Source organism: Megalobrama amblycephala, linkage group LG12 (assembly GCF_018812025.1).
Source record: "Megalobrama amblycephala isolate DHTTF-2021 linkage group LG12, ASM1881202v1, whole genome shotgun sequence".
Classification (NCBI taxonomy): Eukaryota; Metazoa; Chordata; class Actinopteri; order Cypriniformes; family Xenocyprididae; genus Megalobrama; species Megalobrama amblycephala.
The window spans coordinates 7,643,249-7,667,052 of NC_063055.1; the positions used below are offsets into that span (position 1 = coordinate 7,643,249).

The 23,804-nt window shown below is 36.7% G+C and overlaps 1 protein-coding gene across 2 annotated transcripts in view; it reads right to left on the minus strand.

The window, feature by feature from the left end:
* dennd2c (DENN/MADD domain containing 2C) overlaps positions 1-23,386 on the minus strand; it is a 35,922-nt gene extending 12,536 nt beyond the window's left edge. Inside the window, exons 1-16 of one of the 2 annotated variants that reach the window (XM_048209086.1) lie at positions 22,797-23,386; positions 18,900-19,938; positions 15,740-15,864; positions 14,302-14,414; positions 13,565-13,732; positions 8,883-8,955; positions 8,756-8,800; positions 8,450-8,637; positions 7,925-8,034; positions 7,501-7,570; positions 7,210-7,287; positions 6,967-7,107; positions 5,930-6,078; positions 5,658-5,835; positions 3,653-3,694; positions 1,853-1,961 (exon numbers count right to left, since the gene is read on the minus strand). In XM_048209086.1, coding sequence (XP_048065043.1) covers positions 1,853-1,961; positions 3,653-3,694; positions 5,658-5,835; positions 5,930-6,078; positions 6,967-7,107; positions 7,210-7,287; positions 7,501-7,570; positions 7,925-8,034; positions 8,450-8,637; positions 8,756-8,800; positions 8,883-8,955; positions 13,565-13,732; positions 14,302-14,414; positions 15,740-15,864; positions 18,900-19,768 — 2,458 coding nt within the window. In that variant the 5' untranslated portion in view covers positions 19,769-19,938; positions 22,797-23,386. Of the gene's footprint in view, positions 1-1,852; positions 1,962-3,652; positions 3,695-5,657; positions 5,836-5,929; positions 6,079-6,966; positions 7,108-7,209; positions 7,288-7,500; positions 7,571-7,924; positions 8,035-8,449; positions 8,638-8,755; positions 8,801-8,882; positions 8,956-13,564; positions 13,733-14,301; positions 14,415-15,739; positions 15,865-18,899; positions 19,939-22,792 lie in introns of both variants that reach the window. The other variant, XM_048209087.1, reaches the window with a different exon arrangement.
* Between the last annotated feature and the right edge of the window lie 418 nt (positions 23,387-23,804).

Genomic DNA, 23,804 nt, shown 5'->3' on the forward strand with positions numbered 1-23,804 from the left:
CAATCGTTAGCCTATTTTTACAAAAACTGTTTCTACGGGGCCATAATGTAACATAGAAGGTAATGGAGCCCTTTATACATTGTCGTGTATCTTTGGAAATAAATAATGGACAAATGGATTCTTTAAACGCCTCAGATGTAAAGTTATTCACTGTCAAAGTGACGCCAAAATGAATGGGAGTCAATGGGGATGCTAACGCAAGTGAAGTTCTGCTACAAGATGGCAGCACGCGGCCGACTTCAACTTCCGGTCGACTTCCTTGGGCACTGTTGAGACACACCCATAGACCTGAGAAACATGCACGCCGCCATCTTTAGAATATTGTCTTTGAACTTCCGTTTTTGCGGTAGCTCTGTATATTTCTATGGCATCGCTGTTGAAGAATAATTAGCTGGTGAAGTGGATTTACGTGTTGTAGAGTTAATGAAAGTTATCATGAGCATTGATATATTTAAATCAGATGTCTTAACAAATGTCAGTAGAACGGGAAGATTTTAAAATGAGCAGTTCATTCATAAATACATAAGATCGCTGTGGAAATACAAGCCGGAAGTCAAAAGACAACGAGCGCAGCGCTGAAAAGGGGGCGGGGCTACACAAGGTCTATAGACTAAACACGTAAATGAATGGCAAGAACGCATTGAAAGTCTTCTGTTTTCAGTTAAAAAGGTGTCATTTAAGATAATAATTAACGATTTTTACAACGGAAGTGATTCAATCAAAAACTTACTTTAGCTCGATAATAACTTTTTCCTAGAGCTGCTGTAAAGCCAAAATAATCTCTGTCCATTCATTTCCCTATTATCACTGTGAAGCTGCTTTGAAACAATCTATATTGTAAAAAGCGATATATAGCCTAAATGAAGATGACTTGACATGATTGGTCAGCTGGACCAATGTGTTGTGATTGGTGAACCGCTACCAGCGTGTTTTTAGAAATGTCACACACCTTACCATAACTGTGTTTCAACACACTACTAACACAAGTCAACCAGGCCACGCCACTTCTTTGTGTATGCCTTGGGCAGGAATTATTTAAATGAGCAATATTGTGTTTGTTCCCAGAAGAAAACTCAAAACTACAAAACAAGGTGTTTCAGGGAGTTCAGAAACAGTACTTAATGATATAGAGAATAACTCTCTTTGTGCTTTGCAACTTTGCAGACATTTTTCATGCTCAAAGAGCAACATTACATACTGGAGAAAGTTGAAAATGTAAAAAAGCATAATGAAAACAGATCTTTAAACATACTTAAAGAGCCCAAAATTTAGCTTTTAAGGCTTTTGGTCCATCTCTATTAGCTTTGAGGCCATTTATATGCTAATGTACTTCTAAAAATAATTTTTAGCAGATCTGAAATGTATACCTTTTCGTCTATGAAAACAAACTAAAATATTGAGAATGGATTTTTGGTTCATATTCAAATGTTTTTCAATCAAATGCTCTCTAGAATGAGAATGTCTAAAATGATTGGCTATTTAACAAAACGAGACCTAAAACTTCTTGTTTTAATAGGAAATATGTCAACACAGGAAAGAAAACTGCTCATCAAGCATTGCATTGGTCCTTTAGTATTTAGTATAACCAGCCCATGTAACCATTAACCGTTGGGCCAGCTTAACAAAACGAGTCGTTATGTTCCTGACCTCATTGGCCTTGTTTAACGGTTGGTTGCTCATCACATCATGAATGAACAGACAATAGATTTCAAAAGGTGAACAGCTAATTTGACACAATAAGACAATAGACCAAACCTTCAATCACATGAGTGAAACCAGTTTAAAATGTAACTGTGTCAGACGCTGTGGGTTCGGCTGTGAAGGGAACAACGGCACGCGTGATGAGTCTAACCTCCTTTCCTGTCTCTTGTGTTTTGTTCTAGTATCTCCTCCCTGTTCTCCAGTATCTCCTGAAGCGCTGCCTGCAGCTTTCTTGGTAAGATACAGTCCTCATCTCCAAGCTACGACAACAGAGGGGAGGGAAAGATGAATGTAAGAGCAAATTTAGGAAAGAAACAAATATTGATATAGGGACCAGATGGACGAGTCACCCATGACTGCATTTCACAAAACAAAATTTGTCAGCAATTAGAAACTGAAAGTGCAAATTAAAAGCCAAAAAAAAAAAAATATGAATAATAATTAATCAAGTATTTCTGTTGTTTCCATGCATGCAAAAATATAGATATGATCTGTGTCTGATGTACAGTACACCACCGTTCAAAAGTTTGGGGTCAGTAAGATTTTTTTTTAAAAAGACTTTATTGATACATCAGGCATTTCCTGGTTATGACCAAAAAACACAATCAAAGCATAATCATTCATGTATCTGTCTCTGAGTATTTCATATGTTGGTTGTGATGTTAAATAAACCATTAAAAACCGAAGAGTGTTCCAACATGTCAGAGGGAAACTCACAGACTCATATTTTCCTCTCATGCAGTTACAGCTGCAGCATTTTAACTGTATCACTTCTACTTCAGCTGCATAAAACGAGAACACTTTTTTATAACTTCTTGAGTCTAAGTTTGCAATGTATTTCCTCCTCCTTCTGTCTGGATGTGCTTAAATCCAAGGATGCTTTCCTGTCACATATCACACATGCGCACTTCAACACTGAAAATAATGATTTTTCGAAGTAGTACATAAGAGATGACTGGAGTACATTTTACAAGAAAATACTATTTTAGTCTTTCTACTTCAAAAATTCATGTTTAATTCAAAATGTTCTTGCCATTTTATTCAATTATTAGTAGGGAATACATCTTTGACACTCTTCACTGAGCACTTTACACAGTTAGTTTGAAAGCAAACCTCCCGTGTGAAACATGTTTTTGAAGTGTTGATCATTGTAGCCAATCACAGACATATCTGTTGAGTGTGTGAACACATTGGCCAATCAGAGGTGTTTAAGAATCCACTCAACAGCGCTCAAAATGCTGGGGGGAAATGCTGGTATCATCACATTTTTAAAATTTCAGTACCAACTTGGTACCGAAGTCGGTACTTTTGACAACCGTAATTATTTGTGAAATTTACTAGCAATTTTTGAGTACATTTTCTCAAAATAAACCCTACACCATTTTTTTTTTAAAGTGAATAAGCCCACAGAATGCATGTTAATGTGTTTATTTGCCAGGGGAAATCAGGGGTAATGGGGCAAAAACATAGCTGTGTCCAATAAAGGAAAATGGGTTAACACATTTACATGACCACATGCATTGTCGGCTTATTAAGCATAACTGGGTTAAGAACGTGCATGTAAACATGCTCACTGAAGACTGAAGTAATGACTGCTGAAATACAGCTTTGCTTTTTTTAAATATATTCAAATAGAAAACAGTTATTTTAAAATGTAATAATATTTCACCATCAAATGCAGCCTTGGTGAGCAAAAGAGACTTCTTTCAAAAACAAAAAATCTTATCAACTCCAAACTTTTGAAAGGTAGTGTATGAGGGAAAAATAAACTTGAATTCGTTAACAGAAAAATATGGACAAGAAGCAATAAAACTGTCACATTTATGTTTTTGACTGACAATAAAGTTCTGCTACTCAGGCCCTGACTTGAGTTTCAGAACACACCCTCACAAACACACTTTCAAAAGGACACACCCTTGTATTATTAGAAAACTAAACCCTGCATACACACCTGAACGACAAACTTGTCCGCACACAAATCCACAATAAGCACCTGAAAGAATGAGACAAAAACGAAAAAAGAAGGATGGAAAGTCAGAATGATAACAGAATGCAAGAACCCATTTGTACAAACGTATGTCTCTCTAATGCTCTTTCAAAACATAAAGCATAAGAAAAAATATCCTATGCATACAATTACATAAAAGTCACTAGATGGACCAGACAGGAACCTCATACAGCAAGTTTGTATAGTTTTCCAAAGTTCATCAGGTTCTTTAAGCAAGACAAATGCAATCTTGTGTTCACTAAAAAGTTTTGAATTTAAGAATATTTTTATTTATAACACTTATAGCACCTCAAATGCGAAACAAGTACTGCTTTGTCGCCAAGTCAAAGAGTAGACTAAACTTGGACCATCTTGTAGATATGATTTAATACATTATACCTCCGTCAAATAGTACTTTATTGCCGGCATGGGGAATTTCAAGCTGTTAAACAATGGAAACAATTCAAGGCATGACTGTTATTAAATTAAACTCCGGTCATGGTCATAATCAAATCTCAGAGCTCTCCTCTGTTGTTTAGAAGCATCTTATATCCATGACAGCATCCTACAAAATCCCTTTCTGGCAGACTGTTTTCCACAGGCCAGATGAGTAAAAAAAGTTCACGTAAAACTAAATGTTTTTTTTTCTTCTGAAGTTAAACACTCTCAAGATCATAACCCAGTCAAATTACTAAAACTAATGAACACATTAAAGGGTTAGTTCACCCAAAAATGAAAATAATGTCACTCATTACTCACCCTTATGTCGTTCCACACCCGTAAGACCTTCATTCATCTTCGGAACACAAATTAAGATATTTTAGTTGAAATCCGATGGCTCACTGAGGCCTGCATTGAGAGTAAAGTCACCGAATCTCTCAAGATCCATAAAGGTACTAAAAACATATTTAAAACAGTTCATGTGAGTACAGTGGTTCAACTATAATATTAAAAAGAAACGAGAATACTTTTTGTGCGCCAAAAAAAAAAAAAAAAACGACTTTTCAACAATATCTGGTGATAGGCGATTTCAAAACACTGCTTCATGATGATTCGAAGCTTTGCGAATTTTGTTCAAATCCGTGGTTCTGAGCGCCAAAGTCATGTGATTTCAGCAATTTGGCAGTTTGACACACGATCCGAATAACTGATTCGAAACAAAAGATTTGTAAAGCTCAGAAGTTTCATGAAGCAGTATTTGAAATCGGCCCATATACATATTGTTGAATAAAGTCATTATTTTGTTTTTTTGGTGCACCAGAAATATTCTCGTCTCTTTATAATATTAAGGTTGAACCATTGTACTCACATGAACTGTTTTAAATATGTTTTTAGTACCTTTATGGATCTTGAGAGGTTCGGTGACTTTGCTCTCAATGAATAGAGGCCTCACTGAGACATCAGATTTTATCAAAAATATCTTAATTTGTGTTCTGAAGATGAACGAAGGTCTTACAGGTGTGGAACGACATGAGGGTGAGTAATAAATTACATTATTTTCATTTTTGGGTGAACTAACCCTTGATCACCAATATTTACACATGATCACCAATATTTACACATCAACACTTATTCAGTGTTCAAAAGCATAGCCAATCATAACAGATCATTTACATAAAGATCTTTGCCATTTTTGGTGCCAAAAAAACCTTGATTAGAATTATAAGTGGACTTAAAGGGTTAGCTCACCCAAAAATGAAAATTCTGTCATCATTTACTCACCCTCGTGACGTTCTAAACCTGTATGAATTTCTTTCTTCTACTGAACACAAAAGAAGATATTTTGAAGAATGTGGGTAACCAAACAGCTGATGGACCCCATTGACTTCCATAGTTTTGGGGGCCCATCAACTGTTTGGCTACCCACATTCTTCAAAATATCTTCAGAGGAAAGAAATACATACAGGTTTGGAATGATGACAGAATTTTCATTTTTGGTTGAATTATCCCTTTAAATATGGCAACTGACCTCCTCAATGGGCATATCCAGCACCTCAGGCAGGGATGGAGACAGCGCCCCCATTACAAAAGGAGTGGGAGAGCAGCATATGTCCAGCATGCTGGCAGGGAGCACTGGTACGAACGTGTGCTGCCACGTGAAGGGGTACAGTAGTGCCAAGGCAGAGTGAGCACATCGGGATAAGACACTGGCCAGAGACAAAGAGAGTTAGGTTCGGATTTAATTCTAGTTGCCATTCAGAATGGTATATTTGGGTCTCAGCATGGGTTGACGGTCTGTACCTGAGTTTGTCTGCGATGAAGATCACCCTCCTCTCCAGCAGCAGAGAAGCGAAGACCTGCAGGAGTCTGGTCACACTAAGACATGTCAGCAAACTCTCAAAGTCCACGTGCTCCAAACGAGAGTCCACCGGCCTGCACAGAGTCAGAACCTACACATACGACAGAGACACATGGGTGATTCTCCAAATATAGTAAGAAACCTGTAGCTTGACATATGAGTGATTAAAAAAGTTTCAAATGGTCAAGAAACCCTATGTAAAAGGCACAATTCTATAACAACATTTTATCAAATAATATGAAAACAGAGTGTATATTGTTTTGTAAATTTTTTACAAGAAAAAAAAAAAACATTTGAATGTGTAAAGTGCCTAAAAACCCTTTTTATTTGTAAAATATTTTTTAAAATAATTTTAACTATAAATAAAACTGTATTAATTAAAAATTGATTAATTAATTATTGCATTATTTATCAGTATTAATTAATATAATAATATATTATATATGAATATATGAATCAGTGTGTCGAATCATGATTCAGATCGCGTGTCAAACTGCCAACGGCTGAAATCACGTGACTTTGGCGTTCCGAACAGCAGATTTGACACACTGATTCATCTGTGCTCCGAATCTTCCTGAAGCAGTGTTTTGAAATCGGCCATCACTAAATAAGTCATTATTTTGTTTTTTTGGCACACCAAAAATATTCTCAACGCTTTATAATATTAATATTGAACCACTGTACTCACATGAACCGATTTAAATATGTTTTTAGTATCTTTATGGATCTTGAGAGAGGAAGTGTCCATTGCTCCCTATGGAGGCCTCACTGAGCCATCGGATTTCAACTAAAATATCTTAATTTGTGTTCCGAAGATTAACGAAGGTCTTACGGGTGTGGAACGGCATGAGGGTGAGTAATAAATGACAGAATTAAAAATTTTACCAAAAAAAATCTCCATTTTCTGAGAATGTTTCAGAGAAAAATCAAACTAATGGTACAAAATTCTCTGCATTAGCGAAGTTAAATAATACCTTACCTCATTGCCAGAGCCTGGCAGGAAGCTCTTGACGGTGATGGTTCGTCCAGGAGCAGGGAAGGGCGCTTCCATGACGCTGTGCATGAAAGGATGAACCAAGGCAGGAGAAATCTCTCTCCTCCTCTCCACCTCCTCCAAGATCTACTCGCAAACATTTCAGGCAGTTACACTTCAGCATCTGTCTAAAAGGTTTAGTGCTGATAAAACAGGAAATTCATATCTGATCTCTGAAATGCCCCTGACCTTTGAGAAGAGATTGAAGCAGCCCAGTCTGCTGATGATGCAGTGAACTTCAGGCAGTCTCTTCCCCTTCCCACTGGGCTGCAGAACACACAGGTCAAAGGTCAAGTGCATATTTACCATTGAGAATACACAATATACTCTCATTACACATTATTTATTCACCTTCATGTAGTACCAAACCTGCATGATGATTTATGTGAGGTTTGGAATGACTTGATGAATTTGCATGTTTGGGCAAAGAAATAAATTTTTCTGTTGAATTAATATGACCACATACAATTACAAACTCACCAGGATTTTGCGGCAGTATCCAAATAAGCGACTCCCGTCCTCCCCCGTCAGGACAAAAGAAAATGTTTCACTGTGGGTGATAATCAAGGATCATATTAGAAGAGTGAATTAGTTAGCCAACTAACATAAAACTGTTGTTACGTTTCCAATTTTATAATATAGAGTAAAAATAGAAACAACAATAAAAATTAGAGAAGACGTTGATGTGCCTATCTCCAGACCCAGAGTCAAGACACTACACCTTTTTGTTGTTCAAAAATGATAGCCATAAAGCAAGCTTTTATTTAACAGACAAAAAGAGAAGCAAATAATAAAGTGTAATTAGTGAAAATACAATACAAATTGTCTCAGGAAATGGGAGCCCAAAAATAACAAACAAAATAATCTGCTAACTAATTTGAAAATAAAAATATCAGCATGTTACCTGCTGTGGTCAGAGGACGGACACCAGTCATTACAGTCAGGAAAACAAAACTTGGGAATCGCCCTTAATCTATCTTCAGCCTCACGAGACAGACGAGAAGACTTCTCAAACTAAAATAAAATAAAGACAGAAAAATATTATTTTATATAATCAATCACATATAATAATTGCATTTTTTGTATATTAAATTTGTTGCATAATTATAATTAATATTTATTTAAAAATAAAATGTAAATAATTTTATTATAATAATATGCATTTAAATTTGAATATATAAATATATTATATATAATTATACATTATAATTAACATTTATTTATAATTAAAATGTAAATAAATTTTATTATGATTATGTTATATAAAATACATTTTAATTATAATATATAATGTAAAAAAGCATATATAAAAAAATAAAATAAAAAAAAAACTATTATTTAAAAAGAAAATGGAATTCTCAAATCAAACTCTGTCCGATATTATTTCCGGACACATCCTATTTACAAAATGTTGTCATTAGGTCTCTACCTTCGTAGGGAACTGTTGTGTGATCTCAGGGATGTATGTGTTTCCAGGGGAAACTTTTCTAAGCGACACCACAACAAACTGCTGGAAAAGCTGCTGCTGTTGAAGTTGGATCAAGTCCCTCTCTAAAGTGCGGTAACCCGGACGCCGTTTTAACGTTGACTGAACGTACACTGTGCGCTGGGAGCGATCTATGAGGGAAAAAATTTAAACAGCATTGATGGGTTTATAAAACCTGCTGGTTTGATATACAAGTAAAACTCGAATAAACAACAGTTCTCTGTGCCGAGGCCTGAGGGAGACACTGACCTTTAGAGCTCTCCTCGGGGTCACTCTCTGTTCCACTCAATTCATCTGCCATAAAACACACATTTACTGCTTGAGTACACTTTTTTTCTTGGTGAAACAGGTAAATATGAAATATGCATCCTCTCACCTCTGGTTGCCGTTGCCCATACTCGTTTCCTTCCTCTTTTGGCATCAAAGATCTCCTGGATCCTGTTTACGAGCTACATGAGAAACACACAAATAATAATTCCTCATGATTTTGTACACAATATTCCAGGTTAAATAAAACTTTGTACACTACTGTTCAAAGGTTTGGGATATTTTTAAAACATTTTGAAAGAAGTCTCTTATGCTCACCAAGGCTGCATTTATTTGACCAAAAATATGAACTAAAATATTGTTAAATATTGCTACAAATTGTTTTATTTTTAATATATTTGTCATTTATTCCTGTGATGGCTCCAGTCTTCAGTGTCACATGATCTTTCAGAAATCATTCTCAAGAAACATTTCTTATTATTATCAATGTTTAAAATCATTGTGCTGCTTAATATTTTAATGTATGTGGAAATCGGGATACATTTTTTCAGTATTCTAAAGAATAGCAATTATTTTTAAATAATTTGTAATATTATAAAAGTCACTTTTGACCAATTTAAAGGGTTAGTTTACCCAAAAAGAAAAATTCTATCATTTATTACTTACCCTCATGCCGTTCCACACCCGTAAGACCTTCGTTCATCTTCGGAACACAAATTAAGATATTTTAGTTGAAATACGATGGCTCAGTGAGGACTGCATAGGGAGCAATGACATTTCCTCTCTATAAAGATCCATAAAGGTACTAAAAACATATTCAAATCAGTTCATGTGAGTACAGCGGTTCAATATTAATATTATAAAGTGACAAGATTATTTTTGGTGCGCCAAAAAAACTAAATAATGACTTTATATTGTGATGGACGATTTCAAAACACTGCTTCAGGAAGCTTCGGAACATAATGAATCAGCGTATCGAATCATGATTCGGATCGCGTGTCAAACTGCTGAAATCATGTGACTTTGGTGATTCGACACACTGATTCATAACACTCAGATGCTTCCTGAAGCAGTGTTTTGAAATCGGCCATCACTATATAAAGTCATTATTTTGTTTTTTTGGCGCACCAAAAATATTCTCGTCGCTTTATAATATTAATATTGAACCACTGTACTCACATGAACCGATTTAAATATGTTTTTAGTACCTTTATGTATCTTGAGAGAGGAAATGTCATTGCTCCCTATGGAGGCCTCACTGAGCCATCGGATTTCATCAAAAATATCTTAATTTGTGTTCTGAAGATGAACGAAGGTCTTACGGGTGTGGAACGGCATGAGGGTGAGTAATAAATGACAGAATTTTCATTTTTGGGTGAACTAACCCTTTAACGCATCTTTGTTGAAAAAAATTACTTTCTTTAAAAAAAAAGAACAGCATTTATTTGAAATAGAAATCTTTTGCAACATTACAAATGTCCTAAACTTTTGAACAGTAGTTAAACACATTTACACATTACATTGGAAGCCCTGCAAATAAATGCTTAAAATACAAAACACATGCAAACAATACACAAAAGTATAACCAAGATGCTTAAACAGTATCATGTGACTAGATGTGTCACAATGACCTGCATCTACATGTGTATGTCAGACCTGTTATTCTCTTTTGGTCAGAGCAGAACATGACATGCTAATTATGATTCATAGTCATGTAGACCACAGCGGTCTACCCACATCACAGAGTGAGAGCAATGAGACAGCACACAGTTGTGGCATTTGCCCATGATGAGCGGAAACAGCGTGGTGGTGCTTCCCCCCAGATAAAAACATAATGCTCACCATGTGTGGAGATGGTTAAGGCCTTTTTAAGCACCACTCAATGCTTTGACCTCCACATGAGTTTCAAATAGAGTCACGGAAGGATGATTTTAGGTTGCTATGTAGCAGAATGCAAGTATAAACAGTGAACAATATGATCATGTAATTGAGCATAGAACTGAAAAAGTCATGACTTCCATTAATCACAGAAAGAAAAAAAGACTTGAATATGGGTTCATGAAGCTTTTCTGTGTCAGTTCAAGAACTGAAGCACCATGGTGACATGAATTTCTAATTTCAAGCTCGTTAACAACCAGTCAAAGTTAGACTTTTTTAATTTGTGGCATACAAATGTTGACAATTATAAGTTAGAAGAAAAGTATGCCAAACAAACATCAGATGTACTTTGTACACACAGGTCGCACATGCGCATTTAATTGTTTTTGCAGTAATTCATTTATCCACCAGGTGATAACCGTGCCTGGGGGTGTCGATTCACAAGGTAGTCGAAGAAAACCTGCATAAACAGAACAGACCGGAACACATGCAAGCTACAGCGACGATAGAGGCCTACATAAACAAGAGATTGTGCGAAGAGGTTAGAAAGTACCCTCATGAAAGAATACAAAGATGTTTACATGGGTTATAACTCGTGGCGAAAGATTGCTCAAAACTGTGCATGCGTCCAAGACTCCAAGTTGAATGAAGTATGCTTTGCAAAACGAAGTATACCTAGGGGCAGGGCTTTAGCTATATAGTATCGTATAGCATTATCAATATTAATTTTATTAAAACGCCATCACTTTAAACTAAAAACAATTAATACTGTGGTTAAAAAACAGACTCGGGAAGTAGGTTCCTCTCAGAATGAAGCTGTTTAAGAAATACAGAATCTGTTATTTTATATTTAGTTTTATTTTAGTTCAAATAGACATTTGATGGGAGGAAAATAGGAAAAAGCTTTGGAAGTGTGTGAAAGAGACAAGTAAAGAGGGTTGCTGTTATTGATGTGTCCAAACCAGTGTTGTTATTGTTAACTAGAACTAAAACTATTAAAAAAAGTTTTTCGTTAATTGCTAACAGCTAAAATAAAATAAAATAAAATAAAATAAAATAAAATAAAATAAAATAAAAATATGATATGAAAAACTTAAACAAAAATGTTAAAAATCTTGCCTTGGCAACTAACTGAAAAAAAAAAGTAAGTACTAAAATTACTAAAAAATAAAACTGAAATAAAAATAAAGCTAAATAGAAATATTTAAAAAAAAAACTAACAAAAAAACAACAAATCAAAATTATTAAAAGTTTAAATAAAATTCAAATGAAATGAAAATTTAAAACATAAGCTTATTCAAAATATTAATAAATACTTTAATAGTATATGAATAAGTAAGCAATAATTAAAGACAGGATGTTGAATTATTAGAAAATAACATGAAGCAGAGTGTGTAGGACTAATTTCTTATGCATCTCATCCCACACCTCCGTTGCTAATTCCAAAACGTCATTTTAGAGCTAGTAACAGAGGCTTGAGCCATTGATAACAGACTAATGCAGTTATTAATGCAGTTATTAGAGAGAGAGAGAGAGAGAGAGAGAGAGAGAGATTAAGTATGTGTGAGTTACCTGAGTCTGTGCATCTTTCAACAGTGTTCGGCAGCAGCATCTCTACTAATAGTGAAACTGTAAGTTTATCTGCTTCAAGAACAGCACTGTTATTACCTCACTAATGAAAAACAGTCATGTAGCTTTGAAGTTGCTAAACTATTTTAATGACAAAATCATCACAGCAGTGCTGACAACACGTTTCTGTGTGAGTGTGTGTGCGTTTGAGAGGGAGAGAGAGTGGGAGAAAGAGAGAATGTGCTTTTCCATATATAACAAAACGTAATTTTGTGGCAAAAAACATGAAAATAATTTGTTGTTTTTATCCTATTGTTTACTATATTTATGTGCTCGGTCAGTGTCGTTGTGGGTTTTGTTTCTTTTGCGGTAGTAGGCTGGAAGGACCTTTAAAATAACTGAAATCATTTGGCGAAGTGATATGGAACTGTAATGCGGTCAAAACCTGCCTGGAACTACTTTATCTGTGCGTTTGCCTGAAAATAACTGCACACCTTAGAACGTTCGTCAACCAATCAGATGCAAGCATTCAACAGCCCCCCGTAGAATAATACTAAAATAAATTTTTGGTAGCATCTTCAGATATTTCACACATGAGATAACATCTGCGCAAACCACTCAACACAACCTACAGAAGAACTGGACAACTGACAGAACAACTTCCACGTTTTTCACATGCTGTTTGATGTTAGAATGAGTGCTTTCTATTGAAGAGAGGAGGGCTCTTACCCACCCCTTTCTGCTCGCTCTCATTATTAAAACAGCATTCCTCCATGAGCTTCATCTACGCTGCCTCAGCCTGCTGATTTCTGCCTTTCCAAAATAACAATATGGATCACACTGGCACAAAGCTGAATATAGCTGATTAGTCAGCAGTGTCCAGTATGATGCACAGGCACTTCATGATAATCCTCAACCTCTCATGCTCAAAAAGGAAACATTTCCTGTAGCCATCCATCCATCTCCTCACCACTTCCTCCCTCTCTTTCCCTCTTCTTTCTTTATGCATCAAAGCTGACGTTTCTTCTCAGACTATGTTTTTTATACATGTTTCATGTCTGGTTCTCTTTCTTCATATATCCACTGCTTTATTTTGACATCTGGGGCAAAACAGGCTAGAGAAATGTGGTTTTGTATATAAAAAAAAAAAGTTTATGTATCAAAAAATGATCAGCGTTTGGGTGCAGCACCTTCTTCTTCAGTTTATAAAACACTTAAGAATTTATTATGTAAAAGAGTGGTTAAAGTTCACATCATGCATACAATCAGAGAAACAGGTGATGACTGGCACATTGCGTAATGTTTAATGACGTCTGAGGCACATGTTTATGCTCGTGGGTTTACCGGGGGTTGTTGGTTTATCTTGTATGCAGTAGCAGGTTTGGCTGCTGATGATTTAGGAGTGTTTGTAGTGGAGGTACGTGTAGGTGACGTTACGTATTCTTTGCGATCCCGTCCCACTTTATGCAGCCTGTCGCCATTAGGTAATAGAGTGAAGGGTTTCGGTGAGAGCTGCATAAGATCACAGACAAGAGAAGAAGTGGATTAGAAAACACACAGTTTAGTTCCACAATTAGCCAGTGGCTTTAATGTAAAATTTCATTCTTGATGAAATAAACAGTGGGAATAAATGGCTGCTAGGTTGAAAATAGTGAATATGAGTTTACTAATTAAAGCTCCTTTCAAGCTTTCAGTCTATGTCTATTAGCTTTGAGAAAAAGGCTGTATTTATTTAATGAAAAATACAGTAAAAAAAGGAAGACTCTCAAATATTATTACAATTTAAAGGAACATTTGTCTATTTTAATATATTTTAAAATGCAATTTATTCCTGTGATGAAAAAGATGAATTTTCAGCATCATTACTCCAGTCTTCAGTGTCACATGATCCTTCAGAAATCATTGGAATATGCAGATTTAGTGCTAAACATTTTTTTGTGGAAACTGATACATTTTTTCAGGATTCTTTGATGAATAGAAAGTTCAAAAGAACATTAATTGACCCCAAACTTTTGAATGGTAGTGCACATACTATTTACTGAAATATGACAAAATTAATATGCATTTAAAATGACAGTCACCTTGAGGTGTGGGCTCTCTCTCTGTCCCATGGTGTAGTTTCGTGGACGTCTTATAGGTAAACACATGGGAGAAATCTTGATGTCTTCATATGGGTTCTCTTTTGGCATATCCGCTGTAGAAGATTGGTTGAAAAAACATAGTTACACTTTATTTCGATGGTCCACTTTAGACATTCTCCTAAATAACTTTGCAACTACATGTCAACTAGCAGTCATTAAAGTATTAGAAGACTGTCTGCTAACACTTTATTTTGCTTCTCCCCCAACAGACATTCTAATGACTAGAAGTAACTTTGCAACAGCATGTCAACTTATTCTACTAACCCGAACCCTAACCTAACAGAGTCTACTAGCAGGCTACTACAGTCTACTAACACTCTAATGAGAGTTAGTTGATATGTCATTGCAAAGTTACTTATAGTTAGTACATTGTCTATAGTGAACCATTGAAATAAAGAATATGTAATGCCAAAAAAAAAAAAAAAAAAAATTTAGTGTTCTCTACACTGGCTCCAATACAATTAGGAATGTGCCAAACAACATGTTTTCAAAAACAACAAGTCGGTGGGTTGTCTGTCTTAAGGAAGCCCTCTATAATTAGGGCTTGTTTCTTAGAGGGTGTTTATGAGCCTTCTGGATGGTCTAATGCAGCTGTCTTTGGATGCATTTTTTAAAAATTAAACTAACACGTACCATCTAAAAAGACCACTGACTGTGTATGGATGGATGTAGTGTCGATGCTTTCAAGGAAATGAATTTAAAGCTGCAACATTTTGAGAGGATTTTCTCATGTCAGTTGTCTACTAAACCACAGCATGATAATTAATGCACCACTAAAAATAAACTTGTACAACACCATTTTAAAGATTGGGGTCAGTAAGATTTTTTAATTTTTTTGAAAGAAGTCTTTTATGCTCACCAATGCTGCATTTATTTGATCAAAAACACAGTAGCAACAGTAATATTGTGAAATATTATTACAGTCTATTTTAATAGATTTTAAAATGTCATTTATTCATGTGATGCAAAGCTGAATTTTCAGCATCATTACTCCAGTCTTCAGTGTCACATGATCCTTCAGAAATCATTCTAATATGCTGATTTGATGCATTTATTATTATAATCAATGTTGAAAAATGATGTTCTGTTGAAAAATATTTTTGTGGAAATCATAATAGTTTTTTCCACACCAAAAACATTTATTTAAAATAGAAATGTTTTGTAACACTATAAAAGTCTTTACTGACACTTTTGATCAGTTTAATGGATCCTTGCTTTCATTGCAATCTTTCTAACCCCAAACTTTTGAATAATAGTGTATGAGAAAAACGGAATATATCAAGATGAGAGTTTCATTCCATGCAGACATTTTTTTGACCATACTTCACAAGAATATCTGATCAACGGCATGTGTCTTGGCGTTCTCAGAATCACTCACAGCTGATGTCCTCATAGATGCTGTCTTCAGACAGGGCGTGGAAAAGACCCGAACGGCGGCCCTCCTTTACTCTAGAGGCCTGTTGGGCTGACAGCCGTACCACATCTTCAAACTCAAACGACTTCCTGTGGAGAAGGGGATCAAGAGTGTCTGTGATAGGAACAGTCCCTGTATTGTTATATAACAAGAGGTTTTGGGTCTCCAAAAGGAATGCACTAGAATGCATATCACAAAGTTAAAATTATAGACATGATATAGATATGATATAATAAGGCTGGAACTGACATCGGGTTCCAAATGATCAAGAAGAAAAACAATTAGAGGAAGGAGTAAACACAACAACGTGACCATAGGAGTGTTTAGAAAGCCCTTGCGTGACCTCTAAAGTCTTTGCTGAAACAGAAGTAGGCCAAATGTGGACAATGGGCTGCTATTCTGCCAAAGAACAGCTGACATCACAGCTGGGGATGAGGCCAGACAACTATCACACACTCACAGCTAAACTCTCCTCACTGTCCTCTGACACAAAGCTGTCCAAGAGAATGAAATAAACAATTACAAGAAGATGAATTTTAGACTTTCTTAGGAAATTGTGAGTGGTGTTTACACATGAATAATGCTAGAGTGTTGTCAGTGGTTGCCATGGAATTGCTATGCAATTGCTAATATGTTCTGCATTTTTTCAAAGACTTTATCCATCTCATTTCGAAGGCTGCGTCTCCGGAGGTCGCATTTGTTGGCGCATATGTCATTGAGGCTGGTGCAATGGGCAATATGGCAGAATAAGCCCCGCCTTGTAAATAAAAGAGCCAGTCGCCAATCGGTAAAGTCATTGCATCACTGCAGCTGCCTTCAGAAGCTCCAAATGCAATAGAAACTGTCAGTGTCTTGAGACGCGTGCTTAAGACTGCACATCTGCATTGGCAGGTCCAGCCTGAAATACAAGCTTTCTTAACGCAATTTGAACATAAGAAACAACATTTATGAACGGTTCATAAATGTCAGGTTTTGTTGCTGATTTCAAATATGTTTTTTAAATGTGAGCTCGGAAAGAGGTTTTTGACATTTCAGGATTTCCCCTTTCAAAAAGATAAGACTTGGCCTTGAATGCCTTAGATAACTGCCTAGAGGCATTACAAATATGGCCGCCGAATGAACAGACTTTCCTACAAAAGTATATGGGATTTGGACCCTAACATTCTTAAAAATATTTTTTTTTGTGTATCGCAGAAAAAAAAGGGACATAAGGGTGAGTAAATGTCATTTTTTAGGTGAACTGTCACTGTAAGCCTCTATGGTATTCTGGCTTGGGACATTCAATGTGAGTTTGGGTTTTTTTTTTTAATCTGATAATTTAGTAAAGAAATAGCACACCTCTCTTCAACATTCCACGTGATTTGAACATTCAATCAAGATCAGGCATGTCGTTATGAGACCGTTTTAGGCCAACACCTATTGTTCGTGAGGATATATCATTTGTAACCAGGTTTAACAGGTTTTGAAAGCCAGCAAAACGCTATTTATAAAGGGTTATCGACTTGTTTTGTACAATATAATTACATGAGAGGGGTGCTCAATTATCTAGTTTCTGGCATTTGCCTTTTTATCAACCCAGTTATTTAATGACTCATTTGATGGCACTAGTGCAGCAAAATTAAAATACTAATAGTGGAAACTGCATCATATGAATCTATGCTCAGTTAGAATAAATGGTGTTAGAGACTTTGGGATGAGTTCTGGATGCACATAGCAATGAAAGATAAAAATGAATAGATCTCAGTTATGATTTTGATCTTATACTTTTTCTGGATTTCATTTTTGTCTCCCTCCCTCCTCTTTATACTTTATGTACTATGCAAGAAACTGAGCCTGCAACCAACCTTCCAAAAAAAACAAAAAAAAACAATAAAAGACTCAATGAAAAAAAAATGTTAGAACATATTTTAAATATTATAATATTTAATAATAAGTGATTACCTAAATATAATAAATGCAACATCTGACAAGATATATTCATGAATAAGAAATTGATTTTAAAGTGTTAGTTAGGGCTGGGCGATATATCGCATGCGATTGTCACGCGCATTTCGTCAGTAAAGCCGGTTCCCTGATTGCCGCTAAATCGCCATCACCTGCTTTTAAATGGAGCGGCATTTAATAGACAGAGCCGTAGTTCACTGATAAGCTACGCAATAACGCGTTCATTATCGCAGATGAATCGTCTTCGCTAATGAACGCGATATTACGTAGCTTATCAGTGATCTACGGCTCTGTCTATTAAACGCCGCTCCATTTAAAAGCAGGTGATGGCGATTTAGCGGCAATCAGGGAACCGGCTTTACTGACGAAATGCGCGTGACAATCGCATGCGATATATCGCCCAGCCCTAGTGTTAGTTCACCCAAAAATGAAAATTCTGTCATTTATTACTCCCCCACATGTCGTTTTACACCCGTAAGGCCTTCATTCATCTTCGGAACACAAATTAAGATATTTTTGATTAAATCCGATGGCTCAGTGAAGCCTGCATTCACAGCAATGACATTTCCTCTCTCAAGATCCATAAAGGTACTAAAAACATATTTAAAACAGTTCATGTGAGTACAGTGGTTCAATATTAATATTATAAAGTGACGAGAATACTTTTTGTGAGCCAAAAAAACAAAATAATGACTTTTCAACAATATAGTGATGGGCCGATTTCAAAACACTACTTCTGAGCTTTACGAATCGAATCAGTGACTTGGATCTCCAATCAAACGGCTAAACTGCTGAAATCACGTGATTTTGGCGTGACTTTGGCGTGGCACATCACTATACTGTTGAAAAGTAATTATTTTGTTTTTTTGGCGCACAAAAATATTCTCGTCGCTTTATAATATTAAGGTAGAACCACTGAACTCACATGAACTGTTTTAAATATGTTTTTTATGGATCTTGAGAGAGGAAATGTCATTGCTGTGAATGCAGGCCTCACTGAGCCATCGGGTTCAATCAAAAATATCTTAATTTGTGTTCCGAATCCGAAGATTTTTGGGTGAACTAACCCTTTAAGTACTTACAATTGTTGGATGCTGCATATAAAACCTCATTCATTTCTTTTTTTTTATGTTTGGGATTAACTGTGTAATGTGATCTGCACTAAGGGAAAAATGTTCACCTGTTCTTTCTGTTTCTGGAAAACCCGTTGAAAGTGTTGATTGGACAAGGAGGAGGTGGACAGCTGGGTGGCTTTAATATGATGTCATTCTTCCGGACTTGATCCGATTTGCCTACTAACGGAGTCTGGTTCTCCAAATGGATCCATTGGCCGGGTGGACTGCTCGCACCCTTGTATTGGAATGTACGCTGTGGTTTAGGTGGAGGGGAAGTAGGTCCAATTTCACCAAGACACTTAGTCACCATTGAGGAATCTTTCTCTCTCTCCCAGAAAGATTCATCTGCCTCCAGTCGTTTCCAGAAACCCCTGGAGGTGTAAAAGTTCCCTGGAGGCAGCAACGCCTCTGGATCATCTACACACTGAGGTAGAGATGTAATTTCGACATCTGGGAAATGATTTGACTTAGAATTATTGCTTTTAACATTCGGTTTAGTCACTTGGACTTGGGTTACAGTGCTTAAAGGCTTAGTTGTAGGAGTTGATGTTACAAATTTATTCAAATGTGTGTGATTTCTTGGGAAATCAGACTGGATTTCACCTGTAACCGGTCTAAAAGTCATTTGGTTTTCTCTGAAATCCAAACCCAGGCTTTTGGCTTTTGATACAGTCACTTTATTACCTCCATCATTGCTGTCAAGTCCATTTCCAAGGAGATCCCCTGAAAGCCTACGAGAAGCAAAAGTCCGCTGGGTCTGAACTTTCCCACTCCGGACATCCTCCTGCTGGCTGAGTCCCTCCCATTGGGAAATTTTCTGCTTGATGTTGACGCCAGGCTCTCGCGAGAGTGGCCATGCCGCCGCTGTCGTCGCCGTCTTCCCTCCTGGTCCTCCTGTGACTCTTTTTTTGTGGTCCACTCCAGGAGCCAGCATGACGACGAGGATGTCGTCACAATGCAGGACTGTCTGGCATTGCAACAGCAAGACTATCAAGGAAGAAACCCTTCCTTTGCGGTGCAAATAGGTTAATAAAGTTCACCGATGAACCTCTGTAGGACAGCTATGTCTTCAGTTCCTCTGCCATTCTTCCTTCACTTTCGGGACTGCAAAGGAAAAAAAACACAAGTGGGTACAACTGACAAGCACATTTTGCAAACATAAAAGGTGATGGTCTCTGCATGCTGTATAAATGCAGGAAACCAAAGATAGTCACTGTCAAGGTCAGCAGCAAAACCAAAAATAAAAACCCTAACAAAGAGGAGAATGACAACGACAGGAACATGGGAGAGGACAAAGCATTGTAGAGGCCTCCATCCCCAGGAACACCCACCACCCCCCACTCCCAGCCTCTCCAGCTGGGCCCGTCCAAAGCACTGCCATGCATTAACACACTTGAGCATAATGCAATTCAATTTCACTCCTCTCCAAAAGCTTCTTTCAGCCGCGGCACGAAAAGGACAGGCATTCCAAGTATTTCCACATCCATGTGCACATAATAGAAGGGCCTTCTTTGTGGCACAAGAACGAGTAGTCAACACATCAATGAGGAAAATATGCACAATTTCATGCACGTTAATAAACGCTGGTGTTCTATGCACAAAGTTGACAACAAAAAGAGGCCACTTGAAATTCCTCTTTCCTGCGTCTACTGTAGCCTGGATGGATCTGGCAGCTCTAACACAAGCCCTCATCTGCAGCCAAAGTGTTTTGGACACGTTGCACATTACGCTATGAGAGACGTGCTGAAATTCCTTGGCACTGGGACTGAACGACATAATAATTTGGTATATTGACCACATTTGATCAGTCGGACCCGAAAATGATGTCTTTGTTCTGGATGACCTACATCTAACGTACGGACTGGAATCTCTCCATGATTCGAGCCAGATCCCATCCCCCTTACAGGATCATCACATCTACTGACCCACTTGTGTCTGCGAGCGTGTGCAGGAAGGCCTGTGTTTCCTGATTCACAGGAAGATCGGAGCAGCAGAATCTCCAATAATGATGGTTTTACAAATTTAATCTGGTGTAGTATTTCCATGTTAGTTTTACTGTGGCGTGAAACTTTAGTTCACCCAAAAATGAAAATGATCCCATAGTTTACTCACCCTCAAGTCATCCAAAGTGTTTATGACTTTCTTCTTTCAGTCAAACACAATCGGAGTTAAATATTCTGGCTCTTCCAAGCTTTATAATGGGATTGAATGGTAAACCATATTTTGAAGCCCAAAAAAAGCACATCCATCCATCATAAAAGTATTCCAGGGGGTTAATAAAGGCATTCTGAAGCAAAGCTATGCCTTTTTGTTAGAAAAATAACCATATTTCTAACTTTATAGACTATAATCACTAGCTTCCGGTAACGTCCGTCCATGCGTTCACAAGAGACGAATTCCGGCATATGACGTAGGATATAGGTGTAACATAAGCTTAGGTGAGAGCAGACGCCTCTCACGGTTCAAACAAATAGGTCTGGGCAACAAACTCAAGCTCCTCTTCTCTTATATTTCTCATTTCTCTTTAAAAAAAATTCTAATTTTAGACTTCTAATTCGTGACCGGTGTTTTGTTTTGCTCTATCCTCTGCACTTCCACGTTCAGATCAAAGTTCACTCTTCTGCCAGAATCGACTTGCATACAGAAGCCAGAGATTCTAGTTTATAAAGTTACAAATATGGATATTTTTCTTACAAAAACCCATTGCTTCAATTCAGAAGGTCTTTATTAACCCCTAGAGCCGTATGGATTACTTTTATGATGGATGGGCTTCAAAATATCAGTTACTATTCATAAAGCTTGGAAGAGCCAGAATTTTTTTTTATATAACTCCGATTGTGTTTGACTGAAAGAAGAAAGTCATATACACCTAGATGGCTTGAGGGAGAGTAAATTCTGGGATACTTTTAATTTTTGGGTGAACTAACTCTTTAACACAACAAAGGTCACAGACGCATAATCTGAAATGGTGGAGATGGTCTGCGTAGGTTTGGACGGGCCAAATCAGCGGTTAATTACAACTTTCAGGGTCTGCGGAAAGCCGTCTAACTCCAATCATCCTGACTTAAACTTCCCAAATGCATGAGAGGAGGAACTTCTCATGACATTCCCAGCACCAAACCCACAACCTGAGAGGCGTAATAAATCCTCTCTCTCTTTTCTCCAAGCCACCTGCTTCCAGATATGCCACCGCACGCCGACAAAGCTCTGTGTTTGGGGTTTGGTGATCAAAAGAGTCATCAGCAACCGCAGACATACACAAAACACCCCTACAATGCCAAAATCAACCAGACACTAGTATTACACCAGTCCTCAAATGGTCGACAATCAAGACATAAATAAACTATAATATTACGTTTGACAGGTGATCCACCCACCCCAGGTGCTTGTGCATGAGGGGACATGCTTCTGGGTGGGGTTGATTAAGAGGGTGGGAAAGTGAGTGAATTCACTGTCAAAACTAAACATAATCATGTCTATATATGACAAAACATTCTGTCAAATACTGCCCAGCTCACTGAGTTATAGAAATTCATAAATAACTCAACTATGGTGTCAATACTATAGATATTTTCACCCAAAGGCGAAATGAGAAAGGCAGAAGACTTTATCCAATATGAATACATTAATTTTTTATCAGCATATTTACTTGAAAGGTGGACTTCGGCATAACTGTAAATAAAAAGGTGTCTATAAGGAAACTTGATTAAAACAATTAAACAAAGGAAGAGAGTATTTATTATTAAAGGCTCTGAAATCAGGCACGAAAAATAACATAAACAATACATGAAAATTAATTAATTGAAATAAAAGAGTTTAAAATTTATGAAAATAAAACAATACATAATTTTTACAATATTATTAAATTCAATTAAATAAAAAATAATTAAAAGCAGCGACCAGAGCTCGTTCATGTAAGCCAGTTCAGATCTTTTGTTATGAAGAAATATCAGCTTACTTACGCAAACTTGTCCGCCGTTTCACAACACATATGCTCGACTCAGCTAAAAAAAAAAGCGAAATAAAAGTTCTCACGAGAGTTCATTTAGAGTAAATACTGAGTCTGTAACTCTGTTGTGGACCCGAAGTCTTCATTTCTCATGACTGGTTAGCCAGTCGGCTAAAAACTTCCTCGAGAGAAACTTTGTATCCATTCACTTTCACCGCGCGTTACCAGCGGGTCACAAAGTACAAATAATTCCTAGCAACAATGTTACGCCTGGTTTTATTTATATTCCCGATAGAAGCTGTTATAGGTGTTCCTTAAAGAGTGGATGTGTTCGTGTAGTCCTCCTCCTGTGCTGTCAGTTCCCCCTCTGAGCTTCGGTTCCTTCTGAGTGGATGAATCAGATCACGAACTGGTGCTGCAATAAAAGTGTCTTCATAAAATGACCAATGTGTGTTCCTAGTAACTCCATTCGAGTCAAAACTTAACTTGAAACGGAAATGATGCTTTGATTCCATTGTTTTAACTGTTTAGTGACTTGAGAGAAAAATAGGCTATTGTTACAAATGCTGTATGTTAAAATGAATTGATAATATTTCATTGAGAGACAAAGCACTATGAAAATTAATAATTGGAATTGAATAATTGAGTTATGGGAATTCTTATATATACATAAAATACTATTTTATATAATTTTACTAACTATTTTACTGTTTAAAATAGTTATTTACATATCATAATAATACACATTATGTACTATATAAAGTCATACAACAGGTGTGAGAAACAACAACATTTAAATTATATTCACTGGCAATCTTTCCATACAGAGAAGCTCTCAAACTGCACCCCAATCTTTATACACTGCCCTCCAAAAGTTTGGAAACACCCCTAGCAAAGTGTGGTTTTGGACGATATCAGCATAAATCCTTATCATTTTTTGGTGCAAATAGATTAAAGTAACTTGACATTATCATTGAAGACCAGCAATAATAATTTTCATTTTGATTACATAATAATGGCA